General features: G+C 42.4%; 1 protein-coding gene across 1 annotated transcript in view; it reads left to right on the plus strand.

Moving 5' to 3' along the window:
- The window catches only part of CCDC102B (coiled-coil domain containing 102B), a 331,610-nt gene that overhangs the window by 99,727 nt on the left and 209,728 nt on the right, over positions 1–22,155 (plus strand). Inside the window, exons 2-4 of the mRNA XM_056131520.1 lie at positions 3,851–4,244; positions 9,958–10,178; positions 19,962–20,070. Coding sequence (XP_055987495.1) covers positions 3,851–4,244; positions 9,958–10,178; positions 19,962–20,070 — 724 coding nt within the window. The remainder of the gene's footprint in view (positions 1–3,850; positions 4,245–9,957; positions 10,179–19,961; positions 20,071–22,155) is intronic.

Here is a 22,155-nt window from a genome sequence, read left to right on the forward strand (position 1 = left end):
TTTTGGGCTTCAGCCACTGACTTTCATCATCATAAAATCTTCTAAAACATAAAGCACACATTTGTGGAGGGAAAATGATTGCTTTAATCAATACACAGAAAAATTAAGCGTCCTCCTTTGCATGTGACAGACAAACTCTTTAGACAAGGAAATACTAAAAAGTTCAAGGACTGAACAATTAAAATCAATTCTGTTTTGCTTAAATCAGAAGTGAATGGTTAATTGGTAGACAAAGCCTAGTGTATTAGATTCCTTCAAAATACCAGTGAAATAATAATTAATAAGATATTTTAAAGACACTATAATTTATGATACTGATTTACTTTGAAAATGGCATGGATAAATTTGAGATGTTTAATTATTTTATTTTTGTCTTAATTTTGGAATTCCAACCAAAGAAATTAAGTTAGTATGCATATATAATATATACATATGTATATTCACACACATACATATACGTATATATTTGCTTTGGTTCTAATTAAGAATATCTTTAATTGCTTGGTATTAGTCTTCACTTACTAATGATTCAAGAAATGTTGTCAATTATATTATCATTTTACTTTAAGTTACAGTAAATTAAGTGAGCAATTATTCCTAATGAGCTCCCCTACAAATATGACTGTACATGTACCAAAGTTAAAGGAATAATTTGAACCACAAATGACATTATTATCATGGGAATTATAATATTGAATTGGTTTGGCATCCCTATTTAGAACCCAGTTATGTGTGTTTTTTTTTACTACAACAAAGCAACATATATTTAACATTATATCAACATTTTTTCAGTGAATAGAAGCTTATTTTGTACAGTGAAACCCCTTCAGTTAATTACATTTTTGTAAGGAGAAAGTCTGTCATCTGTAACCACTGAAAGCAAATAGGGAAAATGATGTCATAAATATTAAATGTTATTTAAGGTTTATACAAGAAAATCTTATTTAAAAATTAAAAGGTTAGGGGCTGGAGCAATAGTACAGCGGGTAGGGCGTTTGCCTTGCACGAGGCTGACCCGGGTTTGATTCCCAGCATCTCTATGGTCCCCCGAGCACCGCCAGGAGTGATTCCTGAGTGCAGAGCCAGAAGTAACTCCTGAGCATCACCGGGGGTGACCCAAAAAGCAAAAAAAAAAAAAAGGTTAAAAGGTTAAAATTGTACAAACCACATTTTAAAGAAAAGGCTCCATTTGCAATATAGCTATGTAGTACAACTATATTATTATATCAATTAATTTAATGTATATATGTTTATATGAACAGTTTTTGTTTACCAATTAATTGGTATTTTGCTATCTATATGTATTTAATTTCCATATTGCTAGATTCTGTACAGTGTTAGCTATATTGTCAAACCTTCCTTCTAGATGTTTCTCATTTCATGAGCAATCCTCTCTAGAACATCATCTACGTACCCTTAACTCCTCATACTGACTTTATACAATAGGTACTAAAATGTTTGGTTGAAGATAGACATTTTAGAGTGTGAATTACTATTCCTTTTGCATTGGTTTTATTTGGGGGCCACACCCGACAGTGCTCAGGACTTACTCCTGGTTCTGTGCTCAGGGACTGATCCTGGGAGTGTTTAAGGGAACATATATGGTACCAGAAATCAAAACCTGGGTGACCACATGCATTGCACGTGAACTCTCATTATCACTGGACTACTCCTCACTGGACTCTCATTGTGACCCTGAATTATGTATTCCTTTATTTTTATATCTCGCCTCATCGCTGGTTCCATGAGTTTTTATGAGCCATATACCATACCACGCCTTATTTATCGGTTATATAGTTTATGACTTATCTAAGATTGACCATCATAGATTCGGTATCAGTTAGCTGTGCTTTTAAATGCCAGCCACATACATCTTGCGTGTCAAGGCTTGCCTGAACATAAGTCATCATCCTCACTGAGCAGGGAAGCACCGAGGGGGACATCCAAGGCTCCCTGCAGGTGCTCCGGCACAAAACCCAGCTCATTCATCCATCTGTTCCACCGTTCTCAGTGTGGTACTCATTGGAATCAAGTCCTCCTTCACAGTGGAGAGCAGCAGAAGGAGTGCTGTCTCCGGCCGTTCTGTTTTCCTGGACGAGAGTCATCCTGGTCGACTCTCACCTCCCACCAGCACGCCAAGATTTGTGGTCTTTTGAGACCAGTAAATGGGCGGGAAGTTGGACCCCATGAAAGATTTAGACCATTCTGATATAGTCCGTGATTTGAGCAACTCGTGTTTTTACTCTCAGGGAAGAAAGGAATCCTAAAATGATTGATAACTATCAACATAACTAGAACATAACTAGATTGTTAAATTTCCTCTGTCACGTTCTCTCTAATTGTATCTTAACTCTTTTTTGGGGAAGTGAATATTTATTTGTATGGAAACATGCAAAACAAGCAATGTCTGAAATTGTTTTGGGGGGATGGGGACACTCCCCTTGTTGTTCAGGGCTTGCTCCTGGCTTTGTGCTCAGTACTTACTCCTAGAATGCTCAGCGGACCATATGGGATGCTGTGGGTGAAAGGTCAGAGGCAAGCACTTAACCCACTGCATTATCACTCTGCTCCCAATTTCTGGGATTCTGGGGGGGGGGGGGGTCGAGAAGGGGTTCTGACAGGCATCAGTACCTAAAGGCTACTCCTGAATCTGTCCTCAGGAGTCACTCCTTGTGTTGCTTAGGGGACCATGAGATGCTGGGAATTCACAGAAGTCAACCCACACAAGACCAGAGTGAAGCCTGGACTGTCTCTCAGACTCAATTACTATGTTTTATTCTCTTTTGGTTTGGTCACTCTCAACGGTGCTCTGCAAGTGCTCCTGGATGGGTGCTCAGGGATCACTCTTGGATCAGTGCTCAGGGGACCGTGAATGGTGTGGGGAATAAACCAGTGGTGATCAAATGCAAAACCAGTGCCTTGCCTGCTGGGTTCTCTTTCTGCTACCTCTCCCCAGTGTGTTTTAAAGAGAATTATAAATGCACACACCCCTTTACAGCTGCAGCACATGGGAGAGAAAAGCAACATGAAAAAGTTGCACCGTTGGGGCTGGAGCGATTGTACAGCAGGTAGGGCGTTTGCCTTGCATGGGGCTGACCCGGGTTCGATCCCCAGCACCCCATAAGGTCCCCCCCCAGCACCGCCAGGAGTAATTCCTGAGTGTAGAGCCAGGAGTAACCCATGTGCATTGCCGGGAGTGACTCAGAAAGCAAAAAAAAGAAAGCAAGAAAGCAAGAGAGAGGGAGGGAGGGAGGGAGGGAGGGAGGGAGGGAGGGAGGGAGGGAGGAAAGAAAGAAGGAAGGGAGGGAGGGAGGAAGGAAGGAAGGAAGGGAAGGAAGGAAGGAAGGAAGGAAGGAAGGAAGGAAGGAAGGAAGGAAGGAAGGAAGGAAAAGGAGGAAGGAAAAGGAGGAAGGGAAAGGAGGAAGGAAGGAAGGAAGGAAGGAAGGAAGGAAGGAAGGAAGGAAGGGAGGGAGGGAGGGAGGAAGGAAGGAAGGAAGGAAGGAAGGAAGGAAGGAAGGAAGGAAGGAAGGAAAAGGAGGAAGGGAAAAAGGGAAAGGAGGAAGGAAGGAAGGAAGGAAGGAAGGAAGGAAGGAAGGAAGGAAGGGAGGGAGGGAGGGAGGGAGGGAGGAAGGAAGGAAGGAAGGAAGGAAGGAAGGAAGGAAGGAAGGAAGGAAAAGGAGGAAGGGAAAAAGGGAAAGGAGGAAGGAAGGAAGGAAGGAAGGAAGGAAGGAAGGAAGGAAGGAAGGAAGGAAGGAAGGAAGGAAGGAAGGAAGGAGTTGCACCGTCTTCACGGGCATCTGCGAACAAGTGGTTCTTGTGTCCCCTGATGATGCTCTTTGTCTCCCCTTAGCGCTGACCAGGTCACTATGAACTTGGACTCCATCTACCGCCTGCTGGAGGAGACGCGGGTGTTCCCGACGCCGCCGCCGCCGTCGGGCCGGGCCCCGGGGGGCGACGCGGCGTGCTCGGGGGTCCCCTGCCCCTCGGCGCCCGGCGAGTGGGACGTGTGCGAGGAGCTGCGGCGGCGGGAGCTGGCCGAGACCAAGGCGCGCGCGGCGCAGATGGAGAAGACGATGCGCTGGTGGGCCGACTGCACCGCCAACTGGCGGGAGAAGTGGGCGCAGGTGCGCGCCGAGAGGAACCGCGCCCGCGAGGACGGCCGCCGCCTGCGCCTGCAGCTCGACCTGGCCCTCAAGGAACTGAGCGCTCTCAGGAAGCGGCGTCCCGGCACCCCCGGCAGCCAGGTGAGCACTGATGCTCCGTGCGCGGGGCGGGGATTGAACCCTGGGATCCCCGGTGGCCAGGTGAGCACTGATGCTCCGTGCGTGGGGCCAGGGACCGAATCCCAGACCCACTGCGGCCAGGTGAGCACTGATGTTCCGTGCGCGGGGCAGGGGATCGAACCTCGGGACCTGCAGTGGCCAGGTGAACACTGATGCTCCTTGCGCGGGGCGAGGATTGAACCCCGGGACCCCCGGTGGCCAGGTGACCACTGATGCTCTGTGCGTGGGGGCCCGGGGATCGAACCCCAGAACCCCCGACAGCCAGGTGAGTCTAGATGCTTGTGCACCGGGCAGGAGATCGAACCCCAGGACCCCCGGCAGGCAGGTGGAGTATTGATGCCCCATGTGAATGCCCAAGATTGGACTCCCGCACCCCTGACGTCTAGGTGAGCACTGATCTCTGTGCGTAGGGCCAGAGATCAAACCCTGACCGTGTTGCAATGATCCATCAGTATTGTCGGAGACACAGGTACAGGCTCAGGAATGAGTGAATCTCGGAGGGCTGCAGCTTGCTCAGACTGTTCAGATTCTGCAGCCTCCTTTTATTGTCAAACGATACACAAGGGCATCCTACATCATTCGCGTCATGCAATCCAAGGGCATCACACACAAGATTCTTCTCAACATACAGACTTGCTTGTCAAAGACTAAAATCAAACATTAATGTCAAACATTAAATCCTTTGCATTCCAGCATGTTCTCATGCATTCAGGATGTTCTCATACATTCACGGGCGCAGTGAATCATTATCTAAGCAGAGCACCAAAGGACACGGTAGCTGTAATCCTCCCTGCTGACCAGTCACGCGGTTCCTGGGCTGTGTGCATCCGGACACAGCCTTGTTTGCAAGCTATGTTTTGGGAACTTTCAGACCTCGGTCTTGTGGCCAACAGGGCCGGCAGCATGCAAGGCAAAATTACCTCCCGCAGGCATCTAAGAGCCTAACCCGTCCAGCGGCTTCTGCACGGGCTTTGCTCTGCAGTGGGGCCGAGATGCGTCCTCTTCTTGGAAGGTGCCTGCTGGAAGCTGTTCTCTCAATATCCTCCTTTAATTCCTCGCTCCCGACCATCTCATCAGAGACCTGCAGCTATGCAGTGCCCCCCCCCCCACCACCGTTTCTGAGGTTCCGGGAACGCACAGGTCTGGAGGCTGCTAATTCAGCCCATCAGAGAACCAGCCAATAGTGTTAAACCTGGCCAGTTAAGCCCATGAGAGTTCGTGATAATGTGATGCCCGGGATTCTGGGTTCCCAAGAGGCGAGATAATGCAAAAGCAGGAGGAGTTTTATTCCAGTATACTGGAATCAACTCCCTCACCCACAGAGGGGTCTCTTGATAGTGAACCTGACTTTAGACAGCCAGCAGTTTATATAGGGTTTGATGACATAAACAGTACATGCCTTATTGTTTTAGAAAAGAATCTTACGTAGTTACCAAACAAAGGTGTTTTGGCAGGTGTCTAGGGTTACAGTGGTTAGGAAACAATTAAACAAATAATTTCCAGTATCAGTACGAATTTTATGATTACATAGACTTCTCGTTCTTTTAGGATTAACAAAAAAGCAACTTCTGGGGCATTGTGAGAATTCATTAATTGAGCCCACTTGCTGAGCCCGGGAACTTTCCCGGGTGGGTTCAGGTTGGCTAGTTATGCATTGTTTTATTGCTGGGAAACTGAAGCTGTTTTAGTTCCCATAACTGAACCTGAGGCCTAGCTGGTTTTGCTGATTTTTGCTGCCTGTCATGGCTGCACTCTGGCTTGTTCTAATTCTCACTATGACACTATTAATGCAGTTGTTTAAAAGATGAAATCATGAAATTTGCATACAAGTGGATAGACATGGAGCGTATCATGTTAAGTGAAATGAGTCAGAGAGAGAGAGGGACTGACATAGAAAGACTGTACTCATATGTGGAATATAAGTAACATAATTAGAGACTAGCACCTAAGAATAGGAGAGGTAAGGGCCAGGAGGATCGCTCCATGGCTTGGAAGTCGATCTCATGTGCTGGGGGAAAAGGCAGCTGGGATAGAGAAGGGACCACTAAGTAAATGATGGTTGGAGGGCTCGCTTGGGATGGGAGATGTGTGCTGAAAGTAGACTATGGACCAAACCTGATGGCCGCTTAGTACCTGTATTGCAAACCATAACACCCCAAAGAAGAGAGAGAGAGAGAGAGAGAGAGAGAGAGAGAGAGAGAGAGCAAGAGGGAATGTGTCTGCCATAAAGGTGGGAGACGGGGAAGTGGGGGATGGTGGGAGGGATACTGTGAACATTGGTGATGGAGAATGGGCACGGGTGGAGGGATGGGTACTCAAACATTGTATGACCAAAAAGTAATCATGCAAGTTTGTAAGTCTGTAACAGTATCTCACAGTGATTCATTAAAAAAACAAAGTGGGAGAAGCATTTCCCAAGGGTGCTGCTCTGACCTCACAGTTCACTCCAGGCTGATGGGCACCACAGTACAATGCTGAATGATTCTCCACAATACCCAGACAACAGTGGCTGTGATCAATAAACCTCCCCCCCCACTCCCTCCTTGTTTTTTTTCTTTTTGATAACCTGGTATATACAATTCACAATGCAGGGAACATAATTTGGGAATCTTCAGAAACTCATGTTATGTCTTTTTGAAACACCCATTTTTATTCTTCTATTGAATTCCATCTCAAAAGCGATTAAAAAGTTAGTATCTCATTCCTCTACAATTCTACTATTTTAAGTCTCATGCCTGGAATTTATGAAGTATGGAATGAAAAAGTCCAAGACATTTTACAACCCAATTTTTTTTCTATTTAGCCTCCCAGTTTGATTTATTTATATTTTAAAACTTGACCATGTAAGCCATTGGAGTCTTTGTGTATATCTTTGGGAAAATGTTCTACAGTCTCAAAATTGATTTGTGTTGTTACATGTACTTAGAGTAGAGGTGGGGATGGAAAGAACTTAACTCATAGAATGTTTTTTCAATACACAAATTGTGGTATGTATGTGGTTCTGGGGCTGAAACCCAGAGCCTCACATATCTATCCACACACCCTATATTGAGCTACATCTCTGGGTGAACAAGTATCGTTTCATTACAAGTCAAAGGCATTGTATTTGTGAATGTGAAAATTATTTTCTTTGCTCACAAATTCTCAATACTTAGTACTTTACTGGGCTAGAGCGATAGCACAGCGGTAGGGCGTTTGCCTTGCACGCAGCCAATGTGGCTGACCCGAGTTCGCTTCCTCCGCCCCTCTCGGAGAGTCCGGCAAGCTACTGAGAGTATCTCGCCCGCACGGGAGAGCCTGGCAAGCTACCCGTGATGCATTCAATATGTCAAACACAGTAACAGTATGTCTCACGTTACTGGGCCTGCTCGAGCAAATCGATGAACAACGGAAGGACCATGATACCATGATAGTACTTTACTAGGGATATTTTTGTATTATCAATGTCAGGAGATCATTTATATTAGGTAGCACTGTAGCACTGTCCTCCCATTGTTCATCGATTTGCTCAAGAGGGCCCAATAACGCCTCCATTGTGAGACTTGTTGTTTCTGTGTTTGGCATATCAAATATGTCACGGGTAGTTTGTCAGGCTTTGTCGCGTGGGCGAGATACTCTCAGTAGCTTGCAGGCTCTCTGAGAGGGGCAGAGGAATCGAACCTGGGCCGACCAGATTGGTCACGTGCAAGGCAAATGCCTTACCCACTGTGCTATATATTAGGTATCCATTAAAAATTATTTATTTAGAGAGCCATTAAATTCCTTTTATAGCAGGGAAATAGGTATTTGATGATGAAGAGAGTTCAATCAGCTGTTTTTATTTAGATCAGTGTTTCTATCCACAGTGAAACTTAATGAAAGGATACTTTTAAATTAATGACTTGTCTGAATATTTTCCATAAGGAAAAACACTCTTTTACTGTTTTTTCAAAATAACGATGCAAACGATATGGGATCAGCCTCAGAGGATCTCTGTTCCCTCACAAGTCCCAGGTTCTTTCATATTTTCAATAATGAAAATACTGGAGTAACAAAGATGCTTAGACTCAGAGTTGAAAATAGAAAAGTTTATTGGAAAGTAGAAAGGAAAAGGAAAGTTACTCCCTAGATGGGGAAGAACGTGGTTTAGGGCTGTGTCTTGTGCAGGTTTTTTTAGAGGCTATTAGCATTTCTCATCCATTGGCAAGTGTTTACAGAGGCTGGAGACAGGTGACAGGACTGTCTCCCTGGTCTAAATCTCCCTGGGACTGCCCATTAACTTACTTTCCCTGTCAGCCTGGGCTCCAGGGTAGTTTTACAGTCCTGGGAAATTTCAGGAAGGCTGAGCCAAGGACCTTGGGGATGAAATGCACGTCAGGTTGATGGGGAGAGCTGGAACAGCTGACCAGAGGAGACTGTGGCTTCCTCTCTCACCGGCCAGGAGACCCGAGGCTTCCTTCTTCAGCAAGCCACAGAATCACAATCCATATTTTTTGTGAGGATGAAGAAATGAGTCATACTATGTCAGCTGGTATCCCAAATCTGACTGTATTTTCTAGAAAGGCCACACCTCGACATCAGTGGGGCTTGGTGTGTGGCATGCAGTTCTGTGACCCGGGTTCTGTGACTTGAGTGCTCTTTCTCCAATGGCATTTTGAAAGTAAGTTCTGAAAAGATGGACAGAGTAGGGAGAGCAACAGGTAACACTCAGGCTTTGCACAGAGGGGCCCGGAGTTCAATACTCAGCACCCCACCATCACCCAAGCATCACCAGGCGCCCCCCGGACCACAGCACCAACAGTAGTCCCTGAGTCTTACCCCACATGTCTCCAATTCCAAAACAAAATTTCTGGAAGTATCACTAAATTCCTCTTGAACTTTACAATAAATGGAGATTTTATTTTCATCTGACTTTCGCCTGAAATATGTAAGTCAAGACAAGTGTTGTTGAGCATGTTTGAAAGTGTCTAAGGGAATGTGTGCTAGCAGTTATTGTAGTTGCATTGTCATATGGTGTTGCACATTTCACGGAACACACAACTATCAATGTATTATACACCTCAAGACCCCATGCAAAGTTCTATATCATTTATGTGTCAATTAAAATATGAAACAAACATAACATGAGTTTGGTGATGTCTCAGAATTATAATACTTTTGCTGAGTATTCTATTGTGATAAATGGTGATCATATTTACAGTGATGCTCCATTAAATCTATTTGCAACTTGCCTCAAACTATAACTGCTCAAAACACCAAGTTTTCGAAAATTCAAGACTATAATAAAATTATTTCTACATTATCTTACAAGAGATTAAAAAAATCATTTGGCTCCACTTTAAAATTCTCAAGTGCCTGCAGCAAAAGCAATGTCAAAGATAATCCATAAACTAATTAGATGGCTTCAGAGATTTACAAGTTCGTATGGGGTTATTTTTAGCTCTGATTAGAAAATGAAAGTCTAAACATAGTTAAAGCAGGCCTTTGAGAAATGTTTTTTATTATGACTAGTTGAAGATAGAAAAAAACATAAAGGAGAATCTGAGTTGAGTGTGGTCATATTACTGAGATTAATAAAGAAATGAAAATATCAAGCTGAATTATAACATTTATGTCTTCCCCAAATGTTTTCTTTACGATTTTTAATAGTGAAAAAAAATTAATAATAGTTTCATGTGTTTCTTTTTCCCTTCAGAAAGAAGGCTTGATTATCGACCCATTAAGCCTGAAAGAGGAGATGAAACTCAATTTAGATTATCTTGATTTGTTCAAAAATGATGGTTCTGAGGATTCTGCAGTGAAACCTGGATTAGGGCTTCAGGCAAGCAGTGAGTCTTCTGAGAATGATGTGCTTGACATTTCAGCTTTGCGGGTGCCTTTGGATGAGTTTCAGAAAATCCTATGGAAAGAACGCGAGTAAGTGCTCATTTTTCTGATTTTCCAATCTTTTGAAATGGTTAAGTCTCATAATAGGACTGTTTGGCAACCCGGACCATGATTTGTTATTAGGTTCCAAGATAAAAATATGAGCATGATATCTGTTTTCTGAATTTGGAAAAGTAATTTGCAATGTACTTCTTCTTTCGAAATTTTTTTATCATTAGCTTTTTCTCATTTCTGATAGTCACTTTAGTTACACTGAAATTATTCATGTGTAAAGAAGATAGTAACTGTTAACTAAATTTTACAGTGAAGATTTCAGTGAGTCAATAAAAATAACAAATATGCTAAGACTGAATTAACTCAGCATTGAATTTTACCCAGCACTTGAGGTTATATTTAAGCTCTAAACTTAGTGTTTAACTTTTAGGATTTGACATTTTCGTGTCCATGGTGTTACTTCACTGGCATAATGTGAAAGGGCAAACAGACCTTCAATTTTCTTTTTTAAATTTTCTTCTTGTTTATAATGTAGGAGTACTGCTATTTATTCAGCCATTGATTAAACTGATTGAATTGGGCATGGACTCCATGGACCTTCAATTTTTTAGGAAAAAGCCTCTTAATCTGTTAATGAGAACATGCATGCCTTTACTCTCTCTCACACATATACCACATGTATGCATTTGCCTTCTTGGAATAAGCCAGCAATCCCAGTAAGGGTCTAATCTGGGGAGAACCCTACCCACACCTCCCCCAGTAAAGTTTGAAATTGTACAAGTGTGAGGAGGACTGGAAATCAGACCACCCCAGGCTGGGAGGGGCTTCTAGCAAGACAGGAGTTTATTTTCTATTTATTTATTACTAAATAAATAATAAATATATTCCAGATGGGAGTATAAAAGGAGGCTCCCAGAACCATACCACTGACCTCCGTGACAAGCTGTTTGGGGAGAGGGGGTGAGAGCCCTCCTCACCCCAAGGGACCTAGCCCTGGCAGCTGACCTCCACTACCCAACCACCGCCATGCTCCAGGCCGCTTTCCGCACCACGCAGCCACAAAGCGGCCGCTCAACACATTATAAGACACTTCCTACCCATTTATGCCTCTTGGAGAGCCTGGTAAGCTACCGAAAGTATCCTACCCGCACGAGGCAGAGCCTGGCAAACTCCCCGAGGCGTATTTGATATGCCAAATACAGTAATGACAATAGGTCTCATTCCCCTGACCCTGAAAGAGCCCCTAATCACTGGGAAAAGACGAGTAAGAAGAGGCTGCTAAAATATCAGGGCTGGGCGGAATAGAGCTGCTACTGGCGCCTGCTTGAGCAATTCGAAAACCAACAGGATGACAGTGATACAGTGATTATTTATTATTATTGAATCACCGTGAGTTATAGTTTCAAGCATCCCAAGCATTCATGTTTGAGTTTAAATCATGCAATGATCAAACACCCATCCCTCCACCAGTGCACATTCTCTACCACCAATGTCCCTAGTATTCGAACCCCCCCCTTCCAACTATACCCCTGCCTCCATGGCAGACAATTTCCCCCATACTCTCTCTCTCTCTTTCTCTCTCTCTCTTTCTCTCTCTCTCTCTCTCTCTCTCTCTCTCTCTCTCTCTCTCTCCTTTTGGCCATTATAGTCTGCAATACAGATACAGAGAGGCTATCACGTTTGATCCTTTATCTACTCTCAGCACACATCTCCGATCCCGAACGATCCCTCCAACCATCATTGACTTAGTGATCCTTACTGGAACCCAACTGCCTTCTCCCCCAGCTCATGAGGCAGGCTGCCAACTATGGGTCAATATTGCTGGCCCTTGACGACGGGATTTTCTACAAAGTCTTTACTGTCCTGATGCGCAAGGGGCCAGGTGGTCTGAGTAACACAGGATTCTCTCCAAGCTGTGTTCTTGAAACTGCTCCGGTCTGTCTTTGGGAATGTCAGAGGGGACACACATTCCAGGAAGGGGGAGGAGGAGGAAGGCACAGATTACCCCAACTCCTCTCTTGAACCAGTGATGAATAACTTCCTCCTGCAGCCCCCACCCCTCCTGTCAGCGAGAAAACTCTCCGGGACCCCAGCATGTGTCATACATAAAGCAGAGTTGAGCCAGAGTCCCGCAGAGAGACTGTGACTGCAGACACCCCCTCACTCTCAGCCCCCAGCCCCTGACAGCTTCTCCTGCTGCGTCTGCTGATTCCCACCCAGGCAATGTGCAAGCTGTTTTGCCCAGGTGGAAGGATGACACAGTTACTCGGTATAATCCTCATTCTCCCCCTGGGATCTCAGCAAGTGGGTGGCTTGAGTGGGGAAGATGAGATCATAATCTTCTTATGTTCCCAGCCAGCTCGAAAATCCTCTTGACGAGAGCTCACAAATCAGTCAAGGGAAGTCAGGCTTTCATTCACCGTTGGTGCTGATTACAACCTCCTCGGGCACTGCTCAGTTAGGAGAGTAATTATTCAGTATCTGAAAGCATCACATAGATTGAAAAAATTGAGTATTTCTGCCTTTTAGGTAAAGACTTCTAGGGTAGAAAATTTAAAGTGTGCCTGGGACCCTCTTTTAATGCTTTGGCAATATCACATCTTAAGGAAAGGAATGAATGATTTTGATACTTTTTTTTTTTAACATTTAGAATTGGTTCTCAAAATGAACCACAGGTGGCATCTCTCTCCCTTCAGAAATATTTGTTTATTTTATTTGCCTACTCTAATTGTTGAAACATTTATTTTCTATATATCTTCTTTGGAAGATAATTATCTTCCAAAATTAGTATGCTTCACTAGATGCAGATTTTTTTTCCTTAATAAATGGGATTGTTAAATCTGTACAAGAAAGTAGAGAAAACTGAATATGCTTCAGTGGCTAGCATGGAATAGAAATATAGAAATACACATATATTCATTGCCATTAATTCTAGGCAAATTTGGATATAAGCCAATACAAATGAGCATGCGCACACACACACACACACATATCTGTCTATCTTTCTATATACACATATGTATATACACATGGACATATCACATTTTTTTATTCTTCTTGGATAAACATTTAGATATTTCTGTATCTTGGATATTAGCAATGGTTTAGATATTTCTTCTAGGTATTTCCTTTTGGATGTATTTATATCTAAAATATCAAAATTTCCTCTGTTGATTTTCTTTAGATGTATATATAGAAGTGAAAATGTAGTTCTATTGTTGATTTTCTGAAAAAACTCCTGTTTTCTCCGGTTATTATACTGAATAACAATATATCATACTGAATATAATCAACGGGATTTTTTCTAGACTGAGACTAAGCTCTGGTCTTATTTCATAATCATCAACCCAATCCCTTTTGTTATTTTTAGAATAGACCATCTAAAAGGTGGGAGGCAGTAGGATCTCCCTGATTTTTGATTTTGCGGGATTTTTTTTTGGTGATTTGTGATGAGCACCTTTTCATATGCCTTTTTGGGTGAATATTTATGCAGATTCTGTTATTCAGAACTACTAGCTCCTGTGTGTAGGTGCTCGAATAGTGTATATATAATGAGCATACAAAATTTTGAATGTTTGCAATGTCTGATTTTTACATTTTAACAGTTGGGAAAGGTCATTCTGAGTCTTCTGATATTCTGTCATCCAAGTCTTAAACTGATTTCTAGATGGTTCTGTCCTCTCAAAATCAAGTAACACCCAGTTTATTTTGGGGAAGGGTGTTGGCTTGGGGCCTGGCAATACTCAGGGATGACTTCTGGCTCTGCACTCAGGAGTTACTCCTGGTGGTGCATGGAAGGGCATAAGGATGTTGGGGGTGGAACCCAGTTTGGCTCTGTGCGTGGCCGCTATCTATAATAATTTCCTAGCCCCCTAATTCTGCAACGACCAAATTCTTCTTAAAAATTATTATTGTTGAGATGATACCACCAGATGATACAAATATTTCTGAGTTTTATTTTTTTATGTTTTTTAGTTTGTTTTGGAGGCCACACTCAGCCATACTCAGGCTCTGTGCTCAGTGATCACTGCAGGCAGGCTTAGTATTGGGTGTGGCTTCAAAGCCCCCCCCCCCAAGCAAAACAAACAATAAGGGGGTGCTGGTAGAAATGGCTCCACATTTTATCTTTGCTTTTATCTGGATCATTAGGCTCCCTTTTCATCCTCTCTGGCTCTCCCAAAAGTTATTTTCCATCTAAATGGGCTCATTTGAATATATTTGTTCTCAGACATAAAACTGATACCAGGAGACTGTGTAGACAAATGTACAGTGATGAATCTTCCTGTCTTGGTCTATGGATATTATGTTGCGTTATTGTAGGGTCATGAGAGTTGACAACAAAATATGTCACAGATACACATTTATATATTTTCACCAAAGTAATTTTGGATCATACTTTATATTTTAGACCCTGTAAAGTATTTTAGATACCTTTTTATATCATTATTTGAGAAACACAATACATTTTACTGAGCTTTACTTACTTATTTTTTCTTAAATAATCTACATATGGAACACACATTATTTGAGAAACACCAAACATTTTACTGAGTTTTACTTATTTTTTTCCTTAAATAATCTACACATACAACATGCAGCATCATTTAGAGCAGTGTTAGCTTTCTCCCATTGTCTTGTAGGTCAGATTGTTTTGTACAGCTTGAGTTTCAACTGTAAATGTAATTATAGAAATAATTTGAAAGTCAAGATGTGAAGCATGGAGAACTCAGGGATGAATCTGCCCAGCGATAGAGCGAGATTTGTCTACATGAGGCTCTAGAATCAATTCCAGTGATTTCCAAGATTCTATGTAAAACTAAGGGGGTTACACAGGAAATTAAGAATTATACGAGTGCCCCAAATTAATATTGCAGTGTGCCTAGTATTCACTGGTTTGTATATTCTATTATCTTGTAGGCCAAACTGAGAGACTGACCAAGCATCATCTGCTTGCCAAATTATGTCATTTACATAGTAAAACTACATAATTTTCAGTAAGCTGGCATAGTTATTTTATATAGATATATATTTATAAATACTATATTTTAAATTGTTAGTAGTTTTCCTTAAGCTAGAATCCTTGTCCATTTATTTCTTTAAATTTAGGAAAATTATGGTATTTTCATATCATTGAGTGGTATACTTAGAATCTAATTGAGTGGCATACTTAGAATCTAATTCTACATGTGATGTATATATCTCCTCAGACTATATGGACACACAACTAATATTAAAAGCTTTATTCAAGTAGTTTTAAATGTTCTTAAAATAAAAAAATTCTTGAAGGAAATAGTTACCTTATGATAATTTTAATAACATTTTTGAGAATTACCATTTTGTGCTCTAATAATCATTTTCATTCTAATGTGGACAATAATAGAAGAAATTATTCTTATTCTATCATGGACAAAAACATAAACCATTTTGTGATAATTGGATATCTCTGCAAACATTATGATTTGATTAAAATATAGTCTTAAGGCTATCATTGATTTTTGAACACGTATAATTTTGAGTTTATGCATTTCAAAGTATAAGCTCTCCTCAATTTTAAAAATTAATTATAAGTAAAATAATTATATTAATTTTGATAAAGTATATCAGTATATTATGTAATACAATTAATGCTTTATAATTAAATTATTTTATGAATCTTTTCCTGTCTGAATTTTCAATTATGTAACAAAAATTATTCCCACATTACTCTCATGAAACAAATAAATTAAAATGTAAAATATAGTTTCATTTAAATGTTTTAATGAAGTTATACCTGGTAAAATTAAAAATGTATCTTGACTTAAATTAACAAGTCAAACTCAATCTACTTACAGTAGTAAAACATTCATTATAATCCAATTCATTTCATTTCATTTCATCATCCTGTTATTCGTAGATTGCCTTGAGCAGGCCCCAGTAACGGCTCTTTCGTCCTAGCCCTGAGATTATATTCAAGGCTCTTTAGGAGAATGAGACCCATCATTGTTACTGGTATTTGGCATATTTGGTACGCCACGGGGAGTTTGCCAGACTCTGCCCTGTGGGCAGGCTACATTCGATAGCCTGCAAGTTTGACCAAAGTACGAATGAGATAATAAAATGTCATAAAAAGATGTCCTGATAAGATGTCGGGAGCTGGATTTTATAGTCTCTGAGTCTTGGCCGCTGATGGGATTACACGGCGCCAGGGGGCCAGATGGTGGGTGTGAATTTGGAGGATCTGGGTGGAGGATGCTCGACTCCAATCCGGGTAGGCTTGGAGATCTCGGACCCGGAACCCGCGTGGCTTTGTCCCTCTGCCAGTACCTTCATGTGTGCGGAGAGTGGTCTCAGCATGGTGGTGGCTGGTCCTGGAGGTCTTCGGCTGCCGGAGCCCTGGTCGGGGCGGGGAGGAAAGCTCAACCCGCTCCCCTCCAAGGGGCCCCGGTGAGGAACAGACAGGCGCGGGGGGGGGGGGGGGGGCAGAAGACTGCACTGTTCTCGTCCGGGAGCTGGATTTTATATAATCCAAAACTTTATTTATTTATATTTAGTTTTGGGGTCACACTCACTGTTGCTGAGGGATTTCTCCTGGTTCTGCCTTCAGGAATTACTCCTGGCAATGCTTGGAGGACCGTATGGGATGCCAGGGATCGAACCTGGGTCAGTTGTTGTGTGCAAGATAAGCACCCTACTGACTTTTCTATCTCCGGCCCCAATCATCCAAAACTTTACATACACTCAAATGCTAACTACAGAGTATATTTTAATGCACACTGACTTTTACCTATTCTTTGCTTAATAGAATATACTAGTGTTTGACAATGTGTTCTTTATAAATATACATGCCCATTTTTCTTGCAATTCCAAACAGCTACTCCAAACCGTGAAAGAAATAAATCATAGTATGCAAGTTGTTTGTACTCACCTAGTCAGATTTGCTTGTCAGAATTTTTACTGGCGCTGCTAATCTGGAGTACCAAGTATCTATATATTTATAAATGTTGGTAAGAACAAGGATTTTGTACTGATTCTCTCTGTAATTTTAATGTATCAGCAGTGTTAATAAGAAATTCTAATTAAAGTGCTGAAACGAGGTTGTGCAACCCAAGTCTTTAGAGGTTAAATGAAGCCCTAACTTGTCCTTTTACACCCTCTTTTAATTTTATGGCTTGATTCATACAAATATAATTGTGCAACTGTTTAATGGGTTTCTTATCCATTGACTTAATTAAACTAATACTAGCTATAGCTTAATTCTATTTGGTACTTTTCATAGTTACCATAGGTAGAGGAATCATACTTCTTATAAAGATGTAAATGGCAGACATTGTTGGTTGTACCTGCATCTTGGACCCATTTTTGGTTTGTTTTTGGGGTGATGCTCAGGGCTCACTTTCTGGAAATGCGCCTGGCCGTGGGGCAGAGGACCGTATGGGATGCTGGGGATTGAACCCGGGGCTAGCCCAGTGCAATGCAAGCGCCCTAACCATTGTCCTGTGGCTCCCGCCCCACATCTTTTTGTCTTTTGTGCTACTAAAAACCTAGTCTTCCTAGTGAAATTAGCACTGAAGTAGACCCAGGCATGTCCCTCTTTAGACTAAGGCGCATCTTCAACTGCATAGATGCGCGAGGGCGCATAACCTTCAGGTGGAACTGAGTCTGTGAGTGCGCTGGCGGCGAGCCCACCTAGACCAGGGCTTTGCAGGGAGACATGGTGTGCCCGTTCCCTGCTCCCCCTGGGAGCCAGAGTCCAGCACAGAAGCTCTTCAATAATGGCCCAAAGAGAGAGCAAGCCTCCATCCCAACGCCTTTGTTTCTCACCTTCGGTCACACTGTGCTTCCGGGGTCCCGCGGGTAACTGACAGCTGCTATTTCCAAGATGCTGCAAGTGAAAATTGTGTCCTGTAATCCACCATGGATGAACACGCATCACTGTTTGCCAGCCTCTTGGGCTTCAGCATCATTTTTCTAGTCTCTGTCTACTGTCTGCCGCTTCAGTCTAGATTTCTTTTGTATGCGATGGCAGCATTCTCCTTTCCAAAAGAACCTTTCCCCACTCCAGTTAACTTAGTAGCAGAACAAATAGAACAGAAACAAACATGTAAAATTCAGAGGCTTAAAATGACAATGATTTGATTTACCCAGTGAAGGCAAGGGAGCTCTGCAGGATGTCACCCCAGAGTGGCTGGGCTGGGCTCCTGTCTCCCACCTGAAGTGTGTGTGTGTGTGTGTGTGTGTGTGTGTGTTCCCACTAGGGAACTCTTCACAAAATAACGTATCACAGGGGTCCTGGCTGCAAATGCACTTTTCACGTCTCTTTACCGCTCCTCCTCCTAATATGTCCCTATGAAGCCAGGATTCCAGAGAAGCGGAAGATAACTGCATGCACCCAGGAAGCAGAAAGAGAGTGAGTGTTCAGACAGCAATCTAGGCTGCTACACAAGGGCCTGCCATTGGCCAAGACCAACATGAACTAATCACACCCAGAAACCAAAGTCATTTTCCATGACTCACCTTCACAGACCGGTGGGCATAGAAAACTGGCTAGCGATGAGGCTGTCCAAAGACACTGTGTGAGCACTCCAGGGTGACTCAGAGGCAGAGCACCTGCCTGGCTCAGTCCCTGGCATCCCCTGAAATTAGCATGTGTGACTTTGGTGGCTTTGCTGATGTGGTTCTGGGGCGGGAGTTCTACAAAAATGGTGGCCCCTGGGTACCAACCACAGCCATGTGTTTTCGAGCATGACAGCCAAGGGTGGGACCCCTGGACATGGCAACAGCTGCAGAAAGGGGGTGAAGGGCTACTGATCTCATCTGTTTTGTGTCGGATTCTATGAATGGAGGTTTAGCTCCAGGGAAATCGTTTAAATAAAGGTCCTGGTGAAAATACATCAGGTGGGATGGGGGGATGGACGGTGGGAGGGATACTGGGACCCGTGGTGGTGGAAGATGGGCACTGGTGGAGGGATGGGTACTCGATCATTGTATAACTGAAACCCAAGCACAAAAATTTGTAAGTCTACAACTGTACCTCATGGTGTTTCACTAATAAAAATTAAAAAAAAGAGAAAAAAAAAGAAAATCATTAAAACAAAATCACAGATGTTTTCAGCAGTACTGTTTAGACTCAATAAATGATTGGTTTCTTAAATTGCTATAAATGCTATTTGATGTTCTCTTTCACGCAAAGGATTCTTCATTCTTTTATGAAGAGTTTTATGGTCATGATGTGAAGTTGGGTAAAAACCAGGTTAAAATGAGAAATTTTGGGTCAGAGGGATAGTACAGCAAGTAAAGCTATTGCCGTAGATGCACTGACATGCGTTCACTCACTGACACTGTGTGATCATTAGTACATGTTGGTCTTGGTCTTGGTCGCTTGGCGTTGTAGATGATTCCCTGATTACTGCCAGGAGAGATCTGAGAGCACAGAGTAAGGAGTAATACCCAAGCTTACTTGGATGTACCCCAAACATTCCCACCCGTCAAAAAACTCAGAAACTTTTTCCTCTTAGGACATAATATGAATAAGAAACATTGAAGGAAATGCATGCATAATGCAAGAGAAAGCAGACAGAAAGTCAATTATTTTGACATTAGCAAAGTCAAATTAAATGTGTTTAACCTACTGTAAAGCTAATTGACACAATAATAAATTAAACCAAGTTTCATTCAATATTTGCCATTTTTAATTAGCTGAAAAATTTTCTGTCATAATAATTTTATGCAAATATCAAAAATTAGGAAAATAGAACTCTTTTCTCGCTCTTCTGATAGTATTGTATTCTCAATAAAAACCATTCCTAAACTATGTGTTCATTCTGCACTTAATTTATTTAGGATGCGCTCATCTATGGGAAAAGAATTGGAATGCCTGGAGTCAGCTCTATCTATCTGGAAACAGAAATATGAAGAACTGAAGGAATCAAAGCTGAAAACTAGGAAAGAGGTAAGGAGACAGATGAGCTACATAAATAAGTCAGTTCAAAATAGGTAAAAGCAAACGAGGTGAAAAACTTACTGTCCACTTCAGGATGACTGTTCGAATTGTATCAGTAATATATTTACACTCAGGCCACTAGCTATGTTCTAGAGAACATACTTATAAGGATCAATTGCATGTCACATTGCCTTTATGTCTTCCCTTTGTATTTTCATTGGTTAAAATTTGCCACGAATCCATCTCATGATGTATCACTATTCATTTAATGTTTACTCAGTGTATTATGTGTCACAGGATGGGTCAGATAAAATAATAAGCATATGGTAGGGATGTGGTTTAAAAGAAACCCTCATTCACTATTGGTGGGAATAATGCTGGGTTCAACCTCTATGAAAAAAAAAACAGGTATAAAGATTTCTCAAAAACATTAAGAATAGAACCAGAGGAATAATAGAGCAGGTAGGAAGTTTATCTTGCATGTAGCCAACCTGGGTTCTATCTCTGTCACCACATATGGTACCCCAAACACTGCCAGAAGTGATTCCTGAGTTCAGAGACAGGAGTAAAGCCTGAACACACCAGGCGGGGCTGAAAAGAACAAAACAAAAACAGTTTAAGAACAGAGCTTCCACATTACCTGGGGATTCCACTTTGTGGCATTTTCCTCCCAAACAGAAAAACATTAGTTTGAATGGATATGCATACATTCGTGTCCATTGCCATGCTTAGCCATGCCATGAAACAATCTGAATGTCCAATGTCCAATGCCAAGGGAGTGATAAAGATGCTGTGGTGTCCAGATAAGCCACTGGAATACTATGCAGTTCTAAAAAAGCTGAAATCTTAGCTGGCACCAAAGGGTATCTCGTTAATTTAAATAAGTCAAAGGGTGAGGAACAAAAGCTACACGGTCTCACCTACCTGTTGTGTACAGAGAAAGAAAGCAAGAAGCCAGATAACAGCAAATACTGACGCACATTATAGAACCAAGGGCAATTAGAGGTGAACAAGAGGCACCAGGACAGCGGAGAGATGGGAGGCCACATTCTTCAGTGGGCAGGTGAAGTAACTTTGAATTTCTAAGCCATGAACATTAGTACTATTGTAATCACATTGCCTGAACTATAATAATTATGGGGAAAAAAAGTAATGAGCATCTATCAGTGAAGAAAAATAAAAAGTAAAGGTCCTCCCATTGATCGTCGATTTGCTCGAGTGGGCCCAGTAACGTCTCCATTGGAGACTTTGTTGTTACTGTGTTTGGCATATCGAATACTCTCGGTAGCTTGCCGGGCTCTCCGAGAGGGGTGGAGGAATCGAACTTGGCTCGACCATGTTTGGCCGCTTGTAAGGCAAACGTCCTACCGCTGTGCTATCGCTCCAGCCCCGAAGAAAAATACTGAGCAGAAATTAACTAGCTAATTAGTCTCAAGTGGGTTGCGATGGTATGGATGTGTACAACATAGACAAAATACTAAATAATTAGATATGCACACAAATATACACATGCAGATGTCCCCAGGTCAAGGCTATCTGCACGGCTGTCCCAAGAGGCGGGTATTGATGTCGGTTGTGTGATCCCGCCTTGGGTGTCACACACGCGTCCATCCATTGACAGAAATGGGGAGGGTTGTCCTTAGTCCTCTTGGTTGATGAAATCCCATTGGGGCGTTCCAGCCTTGTGCTCGGCGAGTGAGAGTCATTAGCTGAGGTTGGCTGAAGGCTCAGGAGGAAATGTTAGCGAGGCCCCATTGCCAGCCTACCCCTCACATTTGTATTTTCTGCAGACGGTCCATTGGCCACGGAGAGAAACGCTTTCCGAGCTCAGGGTGAGACGCAGGCAGCTATGGAAGCCCAGTGGAACTCTTGAGGAGAGTCTGCCCTAATATTCTGCAGTGAACATCTCACACTTTATCTCCGAAAGGCAACTGCATCGGGAACCACAAAGGGTTCGCCTTGAGTGACTTTAGAGAACGACACTTCTCAGTGAAGGGCAAATTAGACAATTAAAGCTATTAAGCTGACTCCTCCTTTATGAATTCTTACTAGGCTATTAGAAAGGTTTTGCTTAAATTTTGAGTAATAGGGTCA

The sequence above is a fragment of the Sorex fumeus genome, unplaced genomic scaffold (genome assembly GCF_029834395.1).
Source record: "Sorex fumeus unplaced genomic scaffold, SorFum_2.1 ptg000092l, whole genome shotgun sequence".
NCBI classification, from domain to species: domain Eukaryota; kingdom Metazoa; phylum Chordata; class Mammalia; order Eulipotyphla; family Soricidae; genus Sorex; species Sorex fumeus.